This window comes from Cyprinus carpio, chromosome A5 (genome assembly GCF_018340385.1).
Source record: "Cyprinus carpio isolate SPL01 chromosome A5, ASM1834038v1, whole genome shotgun sequence".
NCBI classification, from domain to species: domain Eukaryota; kingdom Metazoa; phylum Chordata; class Actinopteri; order Cypriniformes; family Cyprinidae; genus Cyprinus; species Cyprinus carpio.
This window is the reverse complement of record NC_056576.1, coordinates 12,402,214-12,426,244: the sequence shown is the minus strand read 5'-3', so window position 1 is coordinate 12,426,244 and position 24,031 is coordinate 12,402,214. Positions and strand designations below refer to the sequence as shown.

Genomic DNA, 24,031 nt, shown 5'->3' with positions numbered 1-24,031 from the left:
TTTCTTTTTCTTGAAGCATAATTTATTGTTATCATACATGTACATCCAGTGCAGTGGCAAGAGATCTGTGCACACAGACACAAAACACGGCACTAAATCGCAAAAGACGGGCAACTCTCTGCACTCACAGGAACAACTGCACACTTCCCATCATGCCACACACATACCCACTGTACAGTTGAAAAGGCAGATATACAAATAACCGAATATAGCATTGAGCGGGGTGTGCTGAAAAAAAAAAAACAAAGATTGTTGCTAAATGTTCAATTTGTGTGTTCTGATGCAAGCCATTGTTTGAAAAATGTGCTTGGAAGCTGATGTGCTAGAATAGACAGTAAAAAAATATATATATCTGACCCGAGGGGCCTTTACTGTTGAAAGCCACTTGCTATTGTTTTATTCTTATTGAGCAGTATTTTAAGATTATAATTATCGTATAACCTTTGATTTGCCTGATTATAAGGGATCGGCTGGAATTTATTCACTTTATATGAGTGGTTGCAGTTGGCAACCGGAGAGAGGACAAAGAGAGGTGCTCTCAAGTGCTGAGAAATGAAGACTTTGGTGTCCACTAGATACGTCACTGGTGTCAGTGAAAGTCTAAAACTATGAATGGATAACAATTAACCATAACAATTAACAATTAAGTATGGTAAATGGTTCTTTGAAATAAGCAAGATAACACCACAAAGTGGTGCAATGTCTGATTTATAGCAGCATCCTGTCTTTCTTTAAATTAATAGATTTAATTTGTCATAACTTTCCCAAAGGAACGCTGGGAGTAAAGTGTAAGGCCCTCTTAAAAAAAAAACAAAAAAAAAAATTATCTTTCTTCTCACTGTCATTCTAAACCTGATGCAAACACATATTCTCCTGTGCTATCTTTTACCTTCTAGACTTCAGGTTCCAATCTTTCGTTGTTCAAATGCTCCTCAGATCCTTTGAACATGTCAGAGTTATTTCATGTGTTAAACTGCATAATGTAATTTGTCATACTTTAGATTCATTTTCAACCCATTTCTTGTTGTAGTTTCTTGGGGAATAGGACAAAAGGGGAGCATTATGTGAGCATTATTCCACTCTAATTGTATGGTACAGATGTTCAAAAAGAAAAACCTTGCAACCTTTGGTAGAGGAATGTGTCATTGATGGACTAATCATTAAATCTGCTATTCCTTTGTGGACACACATTGCTTTTTTACAGAAAAGATTCCCCACTTCAAACTAAGAACAATTTCTTCTACTAAGTCTTTCCAAACCTACATGTGGTGTTCCTTAGTCCTGTGATTCAGAGCTGGAATGTGGAATCCCTCCAGGGCTGTGGTCTGAGGCCCGTCCCATCATCTCCTGACCCCACTCTCTGTGACTGGACTCCTGGAGGCCTCGTCCTGTGGTCTCTATAGGCAGGGCACAGGAAGCAATAGCAGCCAGCAAACAGCAGCAACAGTACACCGACAGAGTCAGGTACACGGAAGATTCCAGCATCACCTTGAGGAAGGAAGCAGAGATCTCTTATGTTCACCAAGATTGCATTTTCTTTTTAATCAAAATACAGTAATATTGCGTAACACTATTAGAATTTAAAATAACTTTTCTATTGTAATATATTACATTTTTTTATTTATTCCTGGATTGACAAAGATGAATTTTCCGCAGCCATTCAGTCTTCAGTGTCAAGCCAAGTCACCTCTATTTATGTAGCGCTTTATACAATACTGATTGTGTCAAAGCAGCTTTACAGTGTCAAACATGAAAATAGTTTGTCACATGATCCTTCAGAAAATCATTCTAATATAATGATTTAGTGCTCAAGAAACATTTGTTACTAGTACTGCTGAAAATGTTTGTGCTGCTTAATCTTTTTCAGAACCCACAACACATTTTTTCAGGATTCATTGATGTATAGAATGTTCAGAAGAATAATATAGTATAATAGTATACATAATAGTATCTTAAAAATTCATATATACAAAAATGTGAACTCAAATATGTGGTTTAAGTTGGTTCTAGTATTTTTCCACCCGTGAATTTAAAATTATTTTTTGTACAAACTTACTAATGAACCAAAATTTTTTAAAACATTTACACACATATGAAGAGTTATTGAATGAGACCCACAGATGGACTCAAAACTATGTTGTCCACATGAGCACCACAGCTCAACATATCAGAGCATTTGCCCAACCTGACACAGATTCATAGCTGTTGTTTTTATAGGAATGGTTCTGACTCCAGATTTCTATAATATTTGTTGTTCAGTTATTGTGTATTTTTTGTTAAGTTAAGAGTATAACATTATTCTGTATGTCTTTTATAAGTTTCTGGTTATTGTTTCCACACCTGTGCCACAAATGGTGTGATGAGTGCTCCAACCCGAGCCATCCCACTGCTGGTGCCCAAACCCAGTGCCCTCGTTGCTGTGGGATAAACCTGCAAAGGACACAGAGAGAGAGATATATTGAGCGGTTTATAACCATGATCTTCTCATTGAACATTGAACTATTAGGGTGGTTAGTGAATGGACCTACATGACCTTACTTACATGGATCTATTACTTCACTAAAGGTCTTCAGCATGCTATTATGCTGTAAACACTTTCAAAACCAGTTAAATTTCACAGACAGAGATTAATGTAGTTAGCAAAACTGCCTCAGGTTAGTAACTACAATCTTAAGTAACTACAGTATGCAATAAAATGACCTCAATGACATTTACAACAAAGACAACCTACAGACACTATGTGTAATATTCAGCCCTTCAATCCTGTATATGGAGATGAACTCCAGTAGTTAAAAAAAAAGAAGGATGACAAAGTGGCCGGTTTAATGTCAGGTAAGCTGTTGCAATATCTGCCATGTGCCAAGGTTAAAATCCTTTTTAAGCACAGCTGTTGCCTTGAGCAATACAATTAACATTACACTGACAGTCTACAGGCTTTACTCTCCTTTCAATTTATCTGAGTGTCATTTTCCTGTGTTTCTATTACATATTCCTTTGAAAGGGCAAAGAATGAACAGATCCTTTCAGCCTCAGTTCTTCCAAAAAATAAATAAATATTAAATAACTGAAATGAACTGAAAAAAGAGTTCTTACCTCAGGTGTGTACACGTATGCAGCCTGGAAACCTCCAGCGATGAAAGCCCTCGCAATGAATATAAATACTGTCAAAGAAGTCCTGCAATATAGGGAATGCAGTTATTCAGAGTATGGTCACATATGTGATTAAAACAGGCTTGAATGCCCTAAAAAATTGGCAGTAATAGATGTGCTTTCTAACCTTCCCACACAGGCGTAGAGTGGCACAATGCAGAGAGAGAAGACAAAGAAACACAGTGCCATAGTCATCCTTCTCCCTAATCGATCAATCGCCCACAGGGTCACCAGCAGGCCTGTGATGCATCAATCAATATGTTCGTCACATTTTCATTTTGCCTGCCGTACGTTATTTAAAAATGAGATGTTAAAGGAGCAGTTCACCCCAAAAAAATAAACATTTGCTGAAATGTAGATGAGTTTGTTTCTTCATTGGAACATATTCAAAGAAATTTAGCATTGCATCACTTGCTCACCAATGGATCCTCTGCAGTGAATGGGTACCGTTAAAATGAGAGTCCAAACAGTGTGTAAAAAATAGCACAATAATCCACAAGTAATCCAGTCTATCTCAGAATCCACTGACATTTTTTAAGAATTGTTTTGACTGATTTTTGCTTGTTAATGGTGTTTGATCTGTGCATATTTCTCTCCTGATTCCGACAAGATTACTTTTTCTCTGGAGAAATCAATTTTATGGATATAGGACTCATATTTTAGCTGGAAGCAACGGTTTGAAGTTAAAAACATCCTAAAGATGGCTTTTCAAAAAAGACATTAACTGATTAACTTGAGTCATGTGGATTACTTGTTGATTATTGTGATGCTTTTATCAGCTGTTTTAACTCTTATTCTGACGGCACCCATTCAGTAGGGGAGGATCCATTGGTGAGCAAGTGATGTAATGCTTAATTTCTCCAAATCTGTTCTGATAAAGAAACAAAACTTGACTACCTTCGACTTTCTATCTTGGAGAGTGGGTAAATTTTCATTTTTGGATGAACTATTCATTTAATTGCATTAAAATACAAATGTATACCAGGAAACTCAGAAAGTGTGGTCCATAGAAGGTCTTTGTAATCATCTGAATTCAGATATTTGCACTCCAAACTGCAACCTGGCTCCATTTTACTGCCCTTGGCCTCTAGGGGGAGACACAAGACCAATGTATGCACACAGAATACATTGGTTGTGTATGGTCAGCGTTCTTCTAGTTTGAAATGATATTAAACACACTGGTTTACATACTTTATATATATATATATATATATATATATATATATATATATATATATATATATATATTAAGCAGCATACAGGTTATACTATACAGCATATTAAATATGTTGAATAAATGTGGTATTCTGTTCTTTACATAGCCCTTCATTTCTCACTATGTTTTTAAACACACAATAGCTTTCACTCACTACCACAGGCACCTCCCTCCTGGAAAAGCGCAGTGGTCAGCAAAACCACACCATAATATGAGAATGCATTAGAGAACCTGCAACAGAAAGCACACAATAAACAGAATATGAATGAAAGCAGCCAGAACAAAACATTGTGAAATATCTGAGTGAAATTATGAAACAAAAGAGTGAGATGTGACAAAAATCTTAGGGAACAAAACGTCCTTTTAAGCTTTAGTAGTAGACATCTACATAAAGAATGCAGACAGGTGATTGAATGAGAGCTCACACAGTAATTCATAGGAATTTGTATGACCATCTTACCATATGAACCAGAGCAGAATAGTAGTCAAACGGAAGTGTGGAGAGAAAAGATCTTGAATTTTCCCCCTGTCCTCCTGAACACAGAAAATAATGATTATACCCAAAATAAGGAGATACTATAAATAAAAACATACACACGCCGATGCAGATTCAACGCTACTGTATTAAAAGAAGTGTTTAACTGTTTTACAAGAAATTAAGACCAAGTAAAGAAATCCATGAATGGCATAAATTATATAAATAAAGTAATATACACAAGTATATTTAACTGGTATTTTACCTGTCTGGCTGCTATGAGTTTTCCCAGCGGCATGGGGACATTATTCTCTGTAGCAATGCGTTTGAGTGTATTTAAAGCCTTCTCCTGATTTCCTGTCAGGACGTCGTAACGAGCGCTCTCCGGCAGCCACTGTTGATGTGCATTTGACATTTTGTTTAGTCTATTGTTTAGACAATATATTGCTCACACCAATATATAATTCATATCTAGGTCTAAAAGAAAGAATGAAAGTGATATTTTAGAACTTCACACTTACAAAGCAAAGAAAAGCAAAAATGAAGAGTGGAATGGTGGAGAGGGCCAGCAGCCAGCGCCAGCCCAAAGTTGGCATCACCAAAATAGCCAGGAGGACTTCAAATACTGTACCCAAAGCCCAGAATATCTACAGCAGATCAGAGAGAAAGAGATTTAAAAGAGATTTAGACTAAATCCACACGATATCACAGTTATGAGGATTTCCACGTTTTGTTTCAAACTGAAACAATTTAATCAATCAGGGCTATGATATTTGTATCTAAAAATACAATAGAATAGAATAGAATATTACCTCAATCAACAGAATGCAAGTGGCTCTGGACCGCATGGGGAGAAACTCAGCATACAATGTTACCTTAAAGGAGAGACCAAAAGTTTTCTGTAAGTCTCTAATTATTCAATGATATTGGTTATAAAAAATGGCAAATTGGAATGGAGAACATACAAATTAAAAGAACCTTAAATGTTAGGGTAACATCTCGCAATTCTCCTTACCATAATTAAATTCATGCTTGTACACTATAATTGAAATGTTATTTAGCAAGAATGCATTAAATTATTTTTTACATTGCTTCAAAAAAATTCAATTTCAAATAAATGCTGTTCTTTTACATTTTTTTATTCAGCAAAACATCTTAAAAAAAAAAGGAATATGTCCACAAATATATTAAGTAACAACTAATCTCAAATTGATAATTATAAGAAATGTTACTTGAGCACCAAATTTACCAACATATACCACCAAAATCTAATTAACTCTCACAGGGTGATTTAAAATAGAGTTTAAATGTAAATATTTCATAATATTACTATTTTAGAGTATTTTTTATCAGATGCAGCCTTGATGAGAATAAGACTTTCAAAACTTGTATAAATCTTATCAACACCAAACTTCTAAACGGTTGTGTGTGTATTTAGATCCGTGTCATACTTACGATTGTGGAGCCCCTCCAATGCCAAAGCCCACCAGAGCTCTGAGGAACAGGATCCATCCGTATATAGGTGCAAACGCACTGAGGAGGCCATAAAACAGGGTCCATAATACACTCATCTTCAAACCCTACCAAAAACACACACATCTTTAATCATTCTCTGCTGGTGCACAGTAAATATAAATCACATTTGTGCCATTGGACATGCACATACTTCTCTTTAATTTACATACTCACTGTTTTTCTCCCATATTTATCAGATATGTTGCCCCATAATGAAGAACTGATCATCATTCCAATGAACACTACCTGTTTCAGAGAAGTGTAGAAACTCTACATTACATACACATCAATGTGGTTATTCACGCAGACACATTTAGGAAGAGCTGATGATGCAAAGCTTAACAGACCTAGAGAACCAATCCTACTGCCAAACCTGTCTAAAAAAGCATGAGGGGAGTCATTATTGACTCAGGGAGTAGTGAACAGTACCGAAGTTAGCAGTGCCACCTCCCAGCTGGACAGTGCCCACTCACAGTGCAGTTGAGGGGCCAATATACTGAGGATCATCATCTCCATGGCGTCGGCCATCTGCACACAAATTCAACCATGGGCAATATGGAAACAAATATAGCAACTACTCCTTCTGACTGCAGAATTAGCTAAAGATTTACAACTTATGAAACGATACTGTGTTAATTTGTAAATAAAATGTTTAATTTATAGTGTCTTTCTAGAACCCAAGGTCAACTGATTGTAATAATACAGTGCTGTGATGATACAACAATTATTCCCTCTGTGCATTTTGTTTAAGTTTTGTTACCCATGAAAGTCCAGTAAGGATGGACAGTTTCCACTGGAATGTCCCAAAGCCAATGGCTTCCACTGCATCCTCAACCATGAAGGTATCTGTTGAAAGAACAATATATGGAGAGTAGTTTAGCCTTAAAGATGTTCAGTGAGCTGTCTGATAATGCAGTCAACAGTCCTGTATATAAGAAGCATTTAACATGCTCAAGTGTTATTTTGTCATTAGCTCTTATTACTGTATTTTTTATTTTCTTTTTAGTTTAAGTTTCAGTAATTTTATGTGCCTCTCCTTTTAATTTTGTTTTTTATTTATTTTTACTTCAGTTTTAGTAATTTTAGTTCTTCAGTTTAAAATTATTTTAAGTTAATTGCATTTCTAATTTTCATTAGATTGTTTACATTTTTGTTTTATTACAGCTTTAATTTAAAAAAAATCTTTAAAAAATCTTAAATTAAATTAATAAACCAAATTTAATTAAACAATTACAAGTTGAAAAACACATTGTAACAAAGTTCGAAGATTGGGAAGAAGGAGGCGGGAACCGGCAAACATTTAAACAGGAAACTTTAATAAACAAATAAACAAACACAAAACAAAAGTAAAAGCGGCAGCCCCTCACGGACGACTGTCCCATAAAACAACAACAACATAAATAGTCCAGGCCTGGTCCTCTCTCATCTTGCACGGTCGTCACTCCTCCTTTTATCCTTATAGTATATTTGCCTTATAGTATATTTGCTACTACTAAATATTGTAGAAACTTAATTTTCTGTAAAGTTGCTTTGCAATGATTTGTATCGTAAAAAGCGCTATACAAATAAACTTGAATTGAATTGAATTGAATCCTTCCAGAGCTTCACCGTGGGATTCGAAACCGGTGAGTGGCGCAGGTGTCACTCATTATCTTTCACTCCACCGGCCTCACTCCGTTCCCACGGCTCTCTGCTCCGCCCCACTCGTCACACACATTTAGAAAGAAAATAAACACCTTTACTAATAAAAAACTAACTGGTGATCAATAAGATATATTAATTGCCTAATCATACCATCAGTGGGGTTGGCAAATTCCCGAGGAACCGGAGCACCATCAGCCAGGGAAACAGACTCCATATCCGTCCGTCCTCCATCCATCTGCAAAGCCTCTTCCCTGCCGCCACATTCATCCTCTGAGCGAGTGCTTTCACCTGTACGCCGGAATTTCACCACTCTGTCAGAGAGAACAACGGGCAGACATATCAGAATCAATTAGATAATTCAGACTGACATATTTCTGATGTATTACATATGAATGGCTCCAACACACTGACTAAAATAACAAATAAGGAGAGGATTCAGAATGAAATATGCTTTATATCTTTCTGCTGTGGCTGTTTTCAGCTAACATGAAGAAAGATTATTGAATCGCAGATTTAAGAGGCCTGACAGCTTTAGCAAGCACAGGTTTAGCAATGCCTATGCATAGCGGCAGCCCACACACAATCCAGCCAATATATGCTGTTTATTGTAATGTGGCTGGCCAAAATAAATCACTTGACAAGAACAAGCATCTGTATGTGGAATACAGCTGCAATGTGCAGGACAGAATGATGCACATAATAAGAGCCTGTTGCCAAGGTGACGAGAGAGCTTGTTTGTGAAATGCCAGGAAAGAAAGCACAAGAGAAAGCTAGCATGTTGTGACGATGTGAGAAGAGACAGTGGAGTGATGTTTGAAACTGTGACTCACAACCGACAGCCTTTATGGGGCAAATGGATGAGAAGAATTTTCTCACAGAATGAAAACTGCTGTTTAAATAAAACAACAACAGATGCTCTAGCAGTAGTCGGGGGTAGTCCTCACAGCTATGAAGACAGATTGAATCAGGGACCGGTAAATAAGAGTAGCACACAGATACCCAGTGGTTTAATTACTGTAATTGCAGTGCTCATGGCGACACTATGAGCAATAAAGCTTTCATGAGCAGATAGGCAGTGTCATTAAACAGATGACCTCTCCATGCTCAGCAGAGACAAACGTTTCTCTGGGAGCATTCAAAAAAAACAAAAACAAATAGAAACCAGGATGAAGATCATAAATCTTCTGAAATTAGCAATGACAGCACAGACCTGGGCTCCTGCAAACATAAAGAAAATGCTATGAAAGAACGGTGTTTGTAACTCTTTCCTGCATGTAGAAGACCAAAGCCTAGCTGAATCAAGCTCTACAATGAAGAACGGTGCCATTATGATTTCTGCACACCGTCAGATGGTGACTGGGCCTACTGCCAAGCACCAGCAACATGGGAATAACATCAGCATAAGCAGCAGATTATTAAAAACTCTTACATGCATCAGTGGAAAGAACTTTACTGCAACGCAGATGATCAATGACACACAAGGACAGATTTCCATTTGTTTGTAACTTGCACTGTCTTGTTAAGATGCCACTGATGGACCGGGTGATCAATCAAGACTGAGACCAAGATGTTAGATGCCGTTCATGACTGACCTTATTCCATTGAAAACAGTCATGCACCTTGTGCTATGCTGAAAATCCTTTACTTAATTTAGTTTTCTCTGTCAAAAAGGACCAGCCTTTTCAGGGGCAGATCAAGAAAATTAAGTTTAGTGTGGAAAGCGGATGGCGTGTGGACTGTGAGGGGTGGCAACACCAATGCAAACAAGCACTCAATCATATACAGTATACTTAATCTATATTATTTCATTTAAACAACATCTATACTACAATTAAAAACAAAAAAAAAGCCACAAGAGCAACCATCAGGGTCCAATCACCAATGGCCATTAGCAATCTAACTGAAATGAATCTCATGATTTGGTTTTTACAGGAAAGTCCATCTTGAGTCTTCACTGAAAGTTTCAAAATAAATCACTCCCTCTTACTGTTTAAAGGAGAAGTCAGAAATAGCCCTCTTAGACCAATGCACGGACCTAATACTGACACACATCCGGTTTCTTTCTCAGCTGTTTATGTTCACTTAAGACATAACTGACTGCGTTTACTAGAATACTTACCAAAATGGGTATTTTAACATAACTTTATGTGTATGTAAATGAAAGAGGAATCAATTTGCTGTTCACGCGGTGTGTCTCTTTCTCTCTGTGTGTGTGTGCTTCGGTTGTGTGCAGCAGCAAACAAGTGTCTTATAAAAATGTTATAATATATGTTATCTTGAAAAAGAAATAAAATTGTCTTTTCATTTTAAATGGATACCAATATTAATCATAAACATTAATCATAATATTTAATAATGTCTAGCAACTTGAAAATGTTGTATTAAGGGTCTATTAAAATTAAATAAATATTTAATGATCTACATTTCATAGATTTCACTGTACACTAATTATATAAAACTATATTTTCAGTACACCATACTACTTATACAAATGGAGTAAATCTATGCATTTATTTGCATTCAAAGAGCTGGCAACTAATAGAAAAAGAATGGCCTCCAATAAGATCCTGGCTCCCTCTAGTGGAAGTAGAAATGTCTGTAGGCATAATGGAAGGCAAGAACACAGAAAATAGCACCTAACCTGCAAGTGCAAGCTATTTTAAATTTTAAGAAAAGACCTTGTCAATTAGCCAGCATAATTTTTTTGTTTTGAAAAAATGTCATTCAAGTTAAGATTAAATTTCTTTTCCAACTCTGCTTTTATTTTCCGTGTTCAGGATCTTTTTTTTTTTTTTGAGCGGGCACTTTGAGAATCCGCGTGGCACCAATATTCATGAAGATACACAATGCAAGTCAAAATAAACGATGAGAAGCATTGCGGGAATTTTTTTTGTAGCTATATAATAATTGAAAACAATCCATTTGTTTGTGAATTGGGCTACATTGTGCTGTCTGTTTCTGACTCACCAAAAGCCGTTCGTAAAGAGTCCCCATAAAGTTGACTACACAGCGTGAGCAGCCGTGTTTTCTTGACAATTATTCGCGATACATCTTTTTATTTTTTATGTCATCATATTAAAGTGCAGCTGCTAAATAAATAGGGATAAATGGGGTGGCACACGACACAGGGTGGCAATGCTTTTTCTTAGGGTGGCAGCTGACACCCCGTGCCGCCCATCCCGGTAGATCGGCCCCTGAAAATTGCTTGCAAATCTCCCATTATGCTATTTTATTGTCAAATCTTGGATTCAACATTTTTGTCAACTTGTTCATTTCATCTTAGTTTTTGAGTGAAAATTTTAGTTGCATTATTTGTGGATAAGTTTGAGATGCATACTCAAAAAACTCAGGTGCATAGCTCCGATGAGACCTACAATCAATCAGTTCCAAAAATAATTACAAAACCTGTGCTAATTGGAATAAAATATTAATAAAAAGACTGATTTGATAATAATATCAGAACTCTATAAGCATTTTTTGGAAACACCACAAGTGCAATAAAGTGGGATAACAATAAATTTTGGGAAGTTGTAATGTGTAAGCAAAGTCAGTAAGATTTAATCCAATGATGCAATAATATTAACTAGAATTTTTTTGGAAAAAGAACATCCTCTCTGGATCAAAATGACCGGAACACAACATAGACATTTAAGCTTTTTCCTATAATGTAAAAATGTTGGTAAATTTAACAGAAAAAAAGTAAAAATGTTACAATAAAAAGGTAACCTTACCATATAAAGTTTAAAATTGTATTACACTTAACAAAAAAAATAATTTTACTGTAAATACTGAAAAAGTATTAATTACATATATGTAATACACAATAAAATAAAATATTACTTTATGATGAAAATAAAATTACATTAAACAGGACAATACATGTACATTTACAGTATAATATAAACTGTTTTTGTAAGTAAAATAGTTTTTTATATATATCTTATAATAGCATTGTAAAGTGAATTTCTAGAAACCTGCCGCTGCACCCTTTTTTTATTTAAGAGGGTTTTTACTCTGGGTTAAGCAACATTTCAGTTTATAATTTTGAAAAGGTCTTAGAACTGTATGGGTTAAGAAGCCCTTCCACAGTAATAATTTAAAAATAATTTAATATGAACAACCTAAAAATACACAAACAGGATTTAACATTTTTCTATTAGTCCAATCAAAGTGTTATTGTGTAAAACTATACCTTTCAAAGTGATCTTGGCAGAAACTGCGATCACATTAAAAACCCAATCATCCACAAATAACTTCTGTTATATATTCAATGGAAACGTCATGTGCGATGCAAATGAATCAATGGACGAGGAAAATAGTCTGTGCAACACAACATAACTGCTTTAAAACACATATGACCTGTTTAATCTGCTTGATCTGTTTACCAAACGCACCTTTGCCACTTCATACAGCGCAAATTTCCATATTCTACATCAGTCTACATCTAGGCTACAACCGCCGTTATGTAAGCAGTGATTTTTCAAAGAAGTTGCATAAATATCAATGTCACATTGTGTACGGCACATTCTAGCAGATCACTGAAAGGGCTCAAATGAAGGGAAGAGGGTGTTTGCGCGGTGGCTAAGGTCGCGTGCGGATGAAAGAAACAGGATGAAAAGCAGACTCACGGGAGCTGTCTTAACTGAAACAAATCATCGTCCATTATCGGTCTGTTCGTCGGGCTGCCGGTGTCTTTGTCTCATTGCCGTCACATTGCTGTCGGGTCGAGGCTGATTTCAGCACCACGGGCGTGAGGACAGTGAAGAGCTCAGAGAGGGGCGGTGTGGCGCGGGGCGTCCATAATTTCTGCGCCTGTCGTGTCGCTGCTGGCGTCGCTCGGTCGTGCTGGATCTCCGCAAAGGCTGGAACGCTCGGGTCATACCAGAGTACCGGGAGGGAACTGCGAATATGTTCTAGAAATGATGAATCAAGACAATACACTTTGCCTCCCATGAATTTCATTGACCTTTTTCCATTCATTTATATATATAATATATATATATATATATTATGTAGGCATAGGCTATATATTGGTAATTCCGCTAAAATATTTCCAAAATGCTTTGTTAGTAAATTATATTAAGATTTAAATGATAAAGGTTAAAAACAAAAAATGTCTTTAAATATTAATAAAAGGCATCTCAAACTAAAATAGTATGTTTGGATTTAGCTAAAAATATAAAGCTGAAAAAGCTAAAGCAAAATCAAGGTTATAGAGCTGAATATCTATTTAAAAAATAGATATTTCTTTTAAAAAAAGGATGATGTAATTTTAATAAAGCATAGTTATGTTGGTAAGAGTTGATGGGTAACCCCTGGTTTCACAGACAAGGTTAAAGCCTAGGCCCAGACTAAAATTTAAGTCAGAGCTGTTTCAGCTGAAACTAACTTGCACAGATTGATTTTAAAATATGTCAGTGCCCTTGTTTTATCTCAAGATGCACACCCGTAGACCTAATGTTTTTTTTTTCTAAGGCATGTTTATACAAATGTCCTAATTATGGCCTAATCCTGGTTTAGTCTAAGCCCTGTCTGTGAAACCAGGCCTAAGACTTTTTAATATTTTGTGTGTGTGTGTGTGTGTGTGTATTGGGTATTTGGATGGGAAATCAAGTATATGTGCAGATATGCAAATAAAGGACGGATAAGTTAGAAAGCTGGGTGGAAAAAAATAATACTCATAGAGAAAGAAGACAAAAATAAATAAATTAATTAATTAATTAACAAATAAAGACTTAGTTTGTGTTGTTTTGTCAGCTTTTAAGTCTACTTGTATGTTCATTTGGAACACAAAACAAACCCAAATACACATATAAATCCTTTAAATGCTCACACATATTTAAAGTCTTCATGGCTGTTTAATCCAAAGTGTATTTTCTGTCGGACCTGGTTTCACTTATTAAGACTATGACATGGAGTTTCTATTATTATCCAGCTAATTTGTGTACCTAAGAATTAATTGTCCTGAACAGTGTAATTCATTTCTGTACTTTATAAACAAACCCTCACGTTGGCTTATAGATAATTTTTTTTCATAATGTTTTATTTTCCTGTTATGTGTAATTGATTTGTGTTGTTTAGCGGAAGGCCCGTCGCGCAACAATGCGCAATGTTTAGTTCCGCACATGCGGGCGCAGTGAAATATGCCTTGGTGCAAACAGGGAACTACAGACAAGCTTGTCCGAGAGTTCTTACGCACTGGGACCGCTGCAAGGTTGGAGTTTGTATAAAAACGTGTGAAATGACGGCTGAATGTTGTATCGGTGTAGCTCAGGTAGACGCATGAAAGGCAGAAAAGATTGTGGCAGCTGTTGCATTGGGAGGCCAGCACACATTCGCTTTGCTGTGTTTGTATTTCACTGATCATCACAAATGAATGAACACGCGGGTCTGTCTGTTTTGTACTTTTATATGTTATAGATCCAGTAAGCAAAAGTGTCGTAATATTGTATTCGGACGTTTTTGTTTATATATATATGGCTTGATAGCCAGCAGTAGTTTATTAAAACTACCCATATGTCTGTAAAATACCATTTATAGGTATTAAATGATTCCGAAATCTTCAATTCAGCATTTAATCTGAGCATGAGATTTGGTGTTGTATGTTCCGCTTTTCCCTAAAATAGTCTGTTGTGTAATGATGGCTTTTGCTGGAGAGCCAGGCTTAATGCAAACACAGCTGTCAAGGTCAGAGGTAGTCTGCTGTCTGTCACAGCTTTGTGTGTGATCAGTACATGTGATGATCTGTACATGTGCTCTTTAACTTTGTCACTTCATACCGTTGTCTGTGCTGGATAAAACCAAAACACTTCTTTTTATTATTATTTTATTCTTTCTTTGTTTCAGGAACAAGATGATGAAAAACTGGGGTGTAATCGGTGGAATAGCTGCTGCCATGGCTGCTGGAGTCTATGTACTATGGGGGCCAATTTCAGACAGGAAGAAAAAGAAAAAAGGTGAGTTGTCTGTTTTCTTGGCGATTTTTAAATCTCAGAGTAAGTAGTCATCATTAAATTAAAATTGACAGTTGTTATTTTTATAGACTATAAAAGCAGTATAATAAATAATAAATAATTATTAATAAATAATTAAAAGCATTAGCTGCCTCTGCCCCTTGCAATGACATTTCCATGCCTTTCCAAAAATAAAAATAAAAATATGGGGAGATTGATCACAGCTGGTCAGAAGAGAGAAAGATGTTTGCTGTCACTCTTTCAGTCGTTGTATTAGAAACATTCGTGCAGAAGCATTAACTAGTTTTCTGCCTGTGTGATAAAACACGAAGTATTGTATTATAAATGTACATAGATTTTTTAAAATTAAAATATAAATTGCTAATTTTGTGATGTTAATAACTGGAAACACATCATCACAGTCTGTGTAAAGGGGCAACTATTAACCTTAGTTTACATGTCAGGAACTGTATCTTGTAACAGAGGGATGGCACTTTTTTTTTTCACTTTGCTTTTCACAAATGAAAACATGTATTCTAAATGTTCAGACGTATACAATATAAAAAGTAGCCAATTTATAAAAACAATAAGGCTCAATGCTGTGTTATAATATAAATATAGTGACAGCTATAGAGATTGCAGGTGTGTTTTGACAATTCATCGCTTAAATGTATTATTTCTCTCACTCACTGATATGCTTCTTGGTCTACTTAATAATAATAATATGATGCATTATTACTACTATTGTTATTATTACTATTAAATGTGTAATTTCTCTCGCAGGTATGGTTCCTGGTCTGCTTAATCTGGGGAACACTTGCTTTATGAACTCACTTCTCCAGGGCCTGGCAGCATGTCCTTCCTTCATCAGATGGCTTGAGGATTTAACAAATGAAAGCAGCGTCCATCCGGAGAGAACTGAGAGAGAGACTCATCTGTCCAGATCTCTGATGCAGTTACTTAAAGGTTATTTCCCATTCACTAACGGATAATATAAATGCACAAAATGTTATTGCACCCTAACAGGGTGATCTCTCCATCTTCCCTCCTTTGTACAGCCCTGTCGAGTCACGATCCTGGAGAAGATGACGTTTTAGATGCGGGAGGCCTTTTAGAAGCTCTCAGACTTTACAGATGGCACATCAGCTCCTTCGAGGAACAGGTAAGATGTTTTCAACAACAATGCAGTTGCATATTTTACAGAACGTTATATATTTTTAAAAGGGATAGTTCAGGAATTACTTATGTTTTACATCCCTAGCTCAAATGTTGGGTTTTTTAAAAAAGTAATTAACATAACTTTGTATTGTATTTGCCTTTTCTCCACAGGATGCTCATGAGCTCTTTCATGTTCTCACATCATCATTAGAGGAGGAACGAGAACGCCAACCCAGAGTCGCTCACCTGTTCGACATGCAAACACTGGAGGTAAAGATGAGTAGCCCCCATTAATGCAGTATTAGGACCCAAAAAATAGTTTGTGAACTAATGAGTTTATAATTAGACAGGCTCCATAGACATTCTCATGACCCTACTGTTAATTCTTATAGAAATCTGTTGAGTCCAAAGAAAAAAACATAAGCTGCAGAAGTGGAGGTAAATTAAGACTTTCTTCTTCCAACATTTTTTTTTTTTTTTTTTTTGTAGCATTTAGTAATTTATCTTTTTCATAATCAGGGCCACTACATCCTATTCCAAGTTTATGGAGGACTCGGCACCCTTTTCATGGGCGGTTAACAAGTTATATGGCTTGTAAACGCTGTGAGCAGCAGGTGATCTTTTTCTGACTTTTTTGTATTACATTTTAAATGGACTTTTTAGATTTAACAAATATTTATGATCTCAATCTACAACAACTTATTGAAACAATGGAATTGTTAACCCTCTCTGTTTTTGATTTCAGAGTCCTGTGCACTATGATTCTTTCGACAGCTTGTCTCTTTCTATCCCGTCAGTACAGTGGGTAAGCAAACTTGCTCTGTAATACACAATTACATGCGTAGAATAGCATTCTATATTACCTACATTAAAATATGACAGTTGAAGTCATATTGCCCGGCAAGTGTCTTACAGACAAAAATGTGTGTATAGTTTGCTTGACGTGTATCATTCTTTCAGGGCCGACCAGTTACTTTGGACCAGTGTCTACAGTATTTCATTTCCTCTGAAACCATCAAAGAGGTGGAGTGTGAAAACTGTACCAAGGTATGATGAATGTTTAGCTTTAGTACCACTGTATCTAATTTATTTGTTGAACTTTCAGAGCATTACTGATCTGATTTTCTCTGTCTCTTTATAGCAACAGGCTGGAGAGCTTGTAAATGGAGTAGTCCTTGAGAGTCAGAGGACGACGTTTGTCAAGCAGCTGAAACTTGGAAAGGTTGACATGATTGTTGTTATTCTTTCATTCAGACCAGCAACCTTTTCAAAACATTGACAGTTGCCCTGTAACACCATAACGGCACTCTTAACTAACCTCCTGTTGGTTGGTTTGTGTGTGTTTCTTTTCACCTTTAGCTGCCTCAGTGCCTCTGCATCCATTTGCAGAGACTGACTTGGTCTAAAGAGGGCACTCCCATTAAGAGACAAGAGCATGTTCAGTTTACAGAATATTTGTCTCTGGATCGATACAAACATTGTACTGCTGGTCAGAACCTCCAGAGCACCAGAAGAATAAATAAACCCATATCTGCCAAAGCTGCTGTAGACCCAAAAGACAAAACCATTGCTAATGGTGTTGGTAAGAGACATGCACTCTTTTTCCAGTAGTCATGTGATGCTGTCAATTAGATCTGTGAATATGGATTTACTCTATATAAAGGTTTCATCTGTGAAACCAAACAAATATCCTTGCAATCCAAAGTTATGAATAATAACAATAATAATAGTAGTAGTAATAATAATTGCTGATGTTGCTATTATTATTTTAAATATTATTCTATAGAATATATACAAAATCTAATTTTTTGAGTATCTTGATTAAGATTAATTTCAAAACTGAAAATACCAATCAAATATCCTTGAAATCCTTTTGCTATTTTGTATAATTATAATAATAATAATAATAATAATAATAATAAATGGTGATTAATAATCAATGCTGTTATTTATATTAGATATATGCAAAATATTTTTTATGTCTTAAAATGAATTTCAGTTTCATTTGCAGATTCAGAACACTGTAATAACAATAAGCCACTGTCCAATGGAACCTTTCCCTCCGTCTTTCTACACTCACCAGGACTGAGCTCACAACTCAACCTCACTTATGACTACAGGTAAAGACATGTACATGTGATAGATGCATGCTATTATAAAGAGAGCCAGAATATGTGCTTTGATTTAGTCTGAAACTGCTTCTGAAAAATATACAGGGAATGTAACCCATTTCAAAAATTGAGTAATTTATCTTTTACCGTCTCATTCTAGCCGCTCAGAGTACCTCTTCCGCTTGACGGCCGTCCTGGTTCACCACGGTGACATGCACTCTGGACATTTTGTCACTTACCGCCGCTGCCCTGCCACTCCCCGTGGAACATCTCCTTTTAGCTCCCAGTGGCTCTGGGTGTCTGATGATTCGGTGAGGAAAGCCAGCCTCCAGGAGGCACTCTCCTCCAGCGCTTATCTGCTCTTTTATGAACGAGTGCAAAGGCCCAGTCTGAGGGTAGAAGAGTAGCGTCTCAGCTGACCCGGGTTACTTAGCCTTAGTTCAAAGCTAGTGTTAACCCTTGCTTCTCTCCATTCAAGGCCATGCTACTAAGGCCAAGTGCAACCGTGCATCCCTGTGCATGCAGTTTGGCACGCATGTTGTTTCTGATCTCTCTTTGGGAGAAAGAGAGAGGGAAGACGAGGGTTCTGTGTATCATAGTTTCCACCTTAATTTTGCTCAGCGGGTCAGTGTCTATGGCGGTTGTTGTTTTAGAAAACTCAGAAAAGTTGTTATCTGAGCGTAGGAATGATGACAGTCATGATTACTACCAGTTGCCACTGATGTGGGGACTGACACAGAGATTTGAACTTGTTTTTTGCTAAGAAAACTCTTTCACATTAATATTTTGTTGCAAATTGACCTAGAATTGTTGCCTTGCTCATTAAGCTAATGATCTGTTAGAAGTACATTTTAAATGGTTTCTCATGCAGTTTTTTTAATCATTAATACTGTGTCTTTGTCAATGAATGATCTATTGTTAATAATATATTTATGCAATTTGCATATAAATGTCTTTTGTAAGTGTAACCACAGCACTAAGTTATTTTTGTTTCACATTTTGACGTTAATTAAAAGAGAACGCAAATTCATGGGATGTATCTTCATCAGGTGTTGTGTGTCTACATGTAGATCAGGTTTCCTGCATAATTTGTGTTTTGTTTTGTTGTATGATTGGCATATCCCAAGTCAGTTTATCTTTGTGAATACCTAGCAAGAATATGGGAATGCAAAATGTATTTACCAAATAGATTTTCTGCTGACATAAATATTTCAGTGTTATTCTGTAAATTCCATGTTATATGTTGATTGTAAATGATGCTATTTGCACAACTGTATATTTTTATGATATTAGTGTGTATAATTGTGTGGGCGAATATTTTTTCACGTGTACATTAAATTAAATAAAATCTGCGACAGTAATATTTTTTATATGCTTTCTCTACTACAGCTTCACGCATTTTAAATCTCGTAACTAAAACCCATAGGATTTTTTTTTCACGTGTACATTAAATTAAATTTTTTTTTTTTTTTTTGTTTTAGGATTTTAAAGCTCAGCAGCATTTGTCATTATTCGTTTAATTTATTTGGAAATTAAAATTGATATTCTGACTAATATCTCCTCTTGTGATAACGTGAGTCATGCTGGTTTTGAACAACATGAGTGTGAGTAAATGATAGAATGTTCTGTCCCTTTAAGGATTGGTCTGGCTTGTCTCAGCACGTGGACTTTAGGGCGTGGTCATACGGAGCTCTGTTTTATGACGACCACGCACGCTGCGTTCGACCGTCTTCATTTGCACTTTGTTAAAAAACAAACAAACAAACAAACAAAAACAAAACAACAACCCTGACTTCTCCTCACCCAAGTACACAGACTGCTGAACTAAACTGAAGATGCCAACGCAAAGCGTACTTGTCCGAGATTCCTCTTTTCTGACGAGGGTACTACAACAGTACTTGAGTTTGTTAAAGAAATATCCAATCATCACCAAATCGGTTACGAGGTCAGTTTACATCTTTGTTAAAGCTAGTTGGCTAGCTGTAGATTTGGGGATATTCAGTTACGTTAAATGAAAATTATAGTCCTGATCGTTATCTTAGTCAAACCACTGACCAATTATTCTGATCCCATATGCATGCCATGAATATACTCAAACATTGCACAATGATCATGTAACAACACTAACTTACAGCTAAAGTTACATTGATTTCAGCTTGCAGTGATATTAGACAAACAGAACTTGTTCCGTTTTTATTGTTATGTATATAACATAATGTATATAGCAATTTATTGTAAATTCACCAAAATTAAAAAGCCTTTTTTTTTCTTGTCAGTCCCAGGATTTCCTGTTAGTTCTGATCATGATAGAATCAGTATCAGTAGAGTTTGCTTTCTGCTATTTTATATAAAATATTTAAAAAGCAAATTAATATCACTAAAAAAACACTAAGCAAAAAAAAAAAAAAAAAAAAAAAAAAAACGTAAACTTACTAATAAAGATATTCTTCATCCATTTTTTTTTAAGCTTAAGCCATGAGTGTTTTTCTATTGGATGTGTGTGGGGGTGGGGGGTGGGGGGGGTCAAATCCTGTCAAAAGTAACACTCATTTTTGGACCAAACACTAAAAGATAAGTGTCTTCAACATTAGATGCGAGGTCATGTTGGTACAATGATACAATGGCAGTTTTGTTCTTTCTTACAGTGGTATTCTATCTGCTGTGGGAAATCTTCTGTCTCAAGCTTTGGAGTACAGGAAGAACAGCAAAGAAAATAGCCCGAAAAAGAAAATCAGTGTCCTGGGACCTTTACACTTTGCAGTATTTGGGTAGAGTGACAATGTATTTTGATTACATACACCCCATAATCATGTAAAATATTTCTGTTTTACATATTTGAAAGACTACACATTAAGTCATTTTACAAAAATATTTAATACCCGGACTGTTAAATGAGTTACAAATGTCTAAAAATTTTCCAGACTCTTTATCACTGGTCCAGTCAGTCATTACATTTACCAACTCTTGGAGGTGCTGTTGCCAACCACTGTCCCATACTGGCTGATCAAGCGCCTTCTGCTGGAACGTCTAATATTCGCCCCTGCTTACCTCTTGCTCTTTTATGTGGTTATGAATGCTTTGGAGGTAATGTTTCATAGCTGGACTTCTATTTGAGATTAATCATGTTTTATACTTTGTTGTACAGATTTTTTTTTTTTGAAATACAGTACAACAATACTGCAGAATTTCTGCTTTTGTTTAGAAATACCTCATATTCTGGGCATACCTCTATATGCAACTGTGTTGTTATTACTGTCACTGACACATTATTCGATCATTTACTTTCAAGTATGAAGAAGCTGGTAGTAAGTATGGTAAGATGTTTGTGGTGTGGATGAAGCAAATATGTGATTTTCACAATGTCATGGAGCATGAAGCAATTCACCGCTACAGGTGGCAATCTTTTTATGAGAGGCAGATCTTAATGTAGGGACAACCTTCATGACGCTCAACTTTGACCAGAATATAGACTTCAGCTGCTGGTCAATGAATTTCACCTGTTTGCTGATCTGTAGGTTGCAGTCTCTCAGCTCATGAGCTGGTTCTGATTAGTGTGTTGATTTCTCTATGAATCAACTCAAGGCCGAAAGTCAACTTGGAACAAAATGGATTCATCTGTTTTAGTTTAAAGGAAGTGAATTTAAAAAAAAAAAAATTCTCTAGTGTCACACCACCTGGATATGCGTGAGCTAATTACAATTGACATCAAACTAATATATAGTAATACTGAACTTATCTTGTACATGAATATTATCTGGGTCAAGACACTGTTCAACAAATAAGTCTATTAGAGAATAATTTAAATAAATAATTTATGTAATTTTATTGAGTACAAACTAAATGTTTTTATCAATTTGGAAACTAATTTCTTCCTTGAAACGAAACCACTTTTCATGGCTTAACAGGTTTTAATGTCCATTCATAATATTTTATCTGACTGGCCTTAAAGGTTGTAGAATGATGAAGCATATCTTGTGCTTCTGAGACATGCACAAGGAAGAGAATACAAAGAAATTATTGTAAAGAATATGCAGATCAACTTAACATAAGTTGAAGTAAATCGGTTATGGTGATTGTTTACAGCTACATTGATTTGCACTAAACTTATTTTATCTTCTGTTTCTAATTCATGAGATACGCTGCTAGTATTTGGCTGCACAATCCACAATCTATGATATGATATGCAAATGTAATCTTTGCAGGGCAAGACACTCACAGATGTTCAAAACAAACTTAAAACAAGTTACTGGCCTGCAATGAAGATGAACTGGAAGGTTTGGACCCCATTTCAGTTTATCAATATCAACTATGTACCTGTACAGGTATGCATAAGACCATTATACCAATCCTTTCATTCAGATTGCATAAGGTACCTCTGATCCATTATCTCACTTTCTTTTTCTCTTACTCTCTGCACAGTTTCGAGTGCTGTTTGCCAACCTGGTTGCTTTGTTCTGGTATGCCTACCTAGCCTCAGCCAGGAAATGAAACCACAAAACCAGCTACAGTGGACCTAGGTTGGTTTAGATTGGTTGAATCCAGTTTGTGCCTTTAAAGGACTGCTGCACATCAGATGTGTTTTAAATGTCTTCCAGGACAACTGACAGGGAATATTGGTCAGTTTCTGTAAAATAACTGTGATGTGGGTCGGTGATGAGATTTTACTGCTGCTTTCACTGACTGCTAATGAATTATTGCTCTGTTATGAATCATTTTAGGAAAAAAAAAATCTTCTGAATGTCTTTCTGCTGCTTATGGAAGCACTGACAATGATGTCAGGATTTTGATTGTTGTATTTGATTAATTAAAAAACACTGATTACAGAGAGTGACTCATTTTAGCAGTTTCTAATACTGCTGCTATTATCTTCACTCTTTAACTGTGAGTTGATCTACATTAATAGCAGTGGTCTTGCTAATATATTTTGTATACTTGTATAGTCCTGACAAATGCAGACAATATTGTTTTTTTTTTTATGACATTTGGTTTAAAATAACTACCAGCACACCAGTAAAATATATTTTAATTCATTCAGTGTTATGATTTAAAAGGCTCAATGCTGGTGTTTTAAAAAATATTATATTGTTGTATTTAAAAAGGTGAAAGCATTTTTACACAGCATTTATAGCAGCTGTAAAGGTAACACTGTATTATTATTTCTTTTTCTATTATTATATTCTTTATTATTATTATTATTAAAAAAGTTGCCTCTTTCACAAACACACACAATCAGTTCACAGTCATGATTGTTTTGAAACTCACCCCCACACTGAGTTTCCTTTTCAGGGATTGTTCAGCAACTTTCTGTTTCCATACTTCAGAAAAGCAGTGAGCATAACAGGCCATAAACATGACGCGTACGATACAAACATCTAGGTGTGTACAGAGCTTGAATTCTTATGCACAAGAATTATGTCATAGTGGAATTTTGTAGATTGAACCAATGTGAACTCAACATTCAAAAATAAAGCTTCTAAATGGGAGTTTTCAGAGTGATGCCTTTGAAGAACCATTTTGGTTCCCCAAATAACCTTTCTGTGAACAGACCATAAAAGGTTTATTGTTTAATAATGCTGAATCGTGTTGACTTTAGATTTGTTGCCACGATAAATCCATAAATTGGTTTGTGCAACAGTGCAGTTTACTTTTCTATATTTGAGACAGGCCTCTTGTAGAGTTTTATAAAGAAAAAGTGTTTCATTGACAGCTACATTTTACATTCTGCTCCTGAGTGAATCATTGGAAAGAGGGTATTCCCCATTATCACATGATGAGGGAAACCCAGAGTGATTCTAAACACACCCTATAG

General features: G+C 35.8%; 3 protein-coding genes across 5 annotated transcripts; 2 read left to right on the top strand and 1 right to left on the bottom strand.

The window, feature by feature from the left end:
- Window positions 1–4: 4 nt before the first annotated feature.
- Window positions 5–12,900, bottom strand: LOC109090348 (synaptic vesicle 2-related protein-like). The gene is given in 16 exon segments (XM_042753869.1): window positions 5–1,488; window positions 2,341–2,430; window positions 3,094–3,175; window positions 3,278–3,389; window positions 4,133–4,237; window positions 4,521–4,597; window positions 4,827–4,900; window positions 5,107–5,235; window positions 5,363–5,488; window positions 5,654–5,716; window positions 6,293–6,421; window positions 6,531–6,602; window positions 6,786–6,884; window positions 7,117–7,202; window positions 8,151–8,311; window positions 12,629–12,900. Coding segments are annotated over 16 exon segments (1,653 nt in total). The 5' UTR covers window positions 12,664–12,900; the 3' UTR covers window positions 5–1,275.
- A 1,180-nt stretch (window positions 12,901–14,080) lies between these two features.
- LOC109072423 (ubiquitin carboxyl-terminal hydrolase 30) lies at window positions 14,081–19,574 on the top strand. 3 transcript variants are annotated; one of them, XM_042753845.1, is made up of 13 exons: window positions 14,081–14,214; window positions 14,847–14,956; window positions 15,737–15,919; window positions 16,012–16,115; window positions 16,283–16,381; window positions 16,504–16,549; window positions 16,631–16,725; window positions 16,857–16,916; window positions 17,072–17,158; window positions 17,253–17,333; window positions 17,471–17,693; window positions 18,111–18,231; window positions 18,383–19,574. In XM_042753845.1, the coding sequence occupies exons 1-13, from the start codon at window positions 14,144–14,146 to the stop codon at window positions 18,627–18,629; spliced, it is 1,527 nt and encodes a 508-aa protein (XP_042609779.1). In that variant the 5' UTR covers window positions 14,081–14,143; the 3' UTR covers window positions 18,630–19,574. The 3 variants fall into 3 exon arrangements, with proteins under 3 accessions (XP_042609779.1, XP_042609783.1, XP_042609787.1); XM_042753849.1 differs by having other exon boundaries at window positions 14,110–14,214; window positions 18,123–18,231; XM_042753853.1 differs by lacking the exon at window positions 14,081–14,214 and adding an exon at window positions 14,239–14,388.
- Window positions 19,575–19,891: 317 nt separating this feature from the next.
- LOC109089997 (peroxisomal membrane protein 2-like) lies at window positions 19,892–23,045 on the top strand. The gene is made up of 5 exons (XM_042753836.1): window positions 19,892–20,167; window positions 20,868–20,990; window positions 21,144–21,306; window positions 22,425–22,544; window positions 22,642–23,045. The coding sequence occupies exons 1-5, from the start codon at window positions 20,058–20,060 to the stop codon at window positions 22,708–22,710; spliced, it is 585 nt and encodes a 194-aa protein (XP_042609770.1). The 5' UTR covers window positions 19,892–20,057; the 3' UTR covers window positions 22,711–23,045.
- The last annotated feature ends 986 nt before the right edge of the window (window positions 23,046–24,031 follow it).

Bases quoted from the DNA above. Each gene is read 5' to 3' on its own strand.
- LOC109072423 (XM_042753845.1), top strand. From the start codon at position 14,144: ATGCCTTGGTGCAAACAGGGAACTACAGACAAGCTTGTCCGAGAGTTC. The intron at 16,382-16,503 runs GTAAAGATGAGT...TAATTCTTATAG, and splicing joins TCGACATGCAAACACTGGAG to AAATCTGTTGAGTCCAAAGA. The intron at 16,726-16,856 runs GTGATCTTTTTC...TTTTGATTTCAG, and splicing joins GTAAACGCTGTGAGCAGCAG to AGTCCTGTGCACTATGATTC.
- LOC109089997 (XM_042753836.1), top strand. From the start codon at position 20,058: ATGCCAACGCAAAGCGTACTTGTCCGAGATTCCTCTTTTCTGACGAGG. The intron at 20,168-20,867 runs GTCAGTTTACAT...TCTTTCTTACAG, and splicing joins ATCACCAAATCGGTTACGAG to TGGTATTCTATCTGCTGTGG. The intron at 20,991-21,143 runs GTAGAGTGACAA...AAAATTTTCCAG, and splicing joins TTACACTTTGCAGTATTTGG to ACTCTTTATCACTGGTCCAG.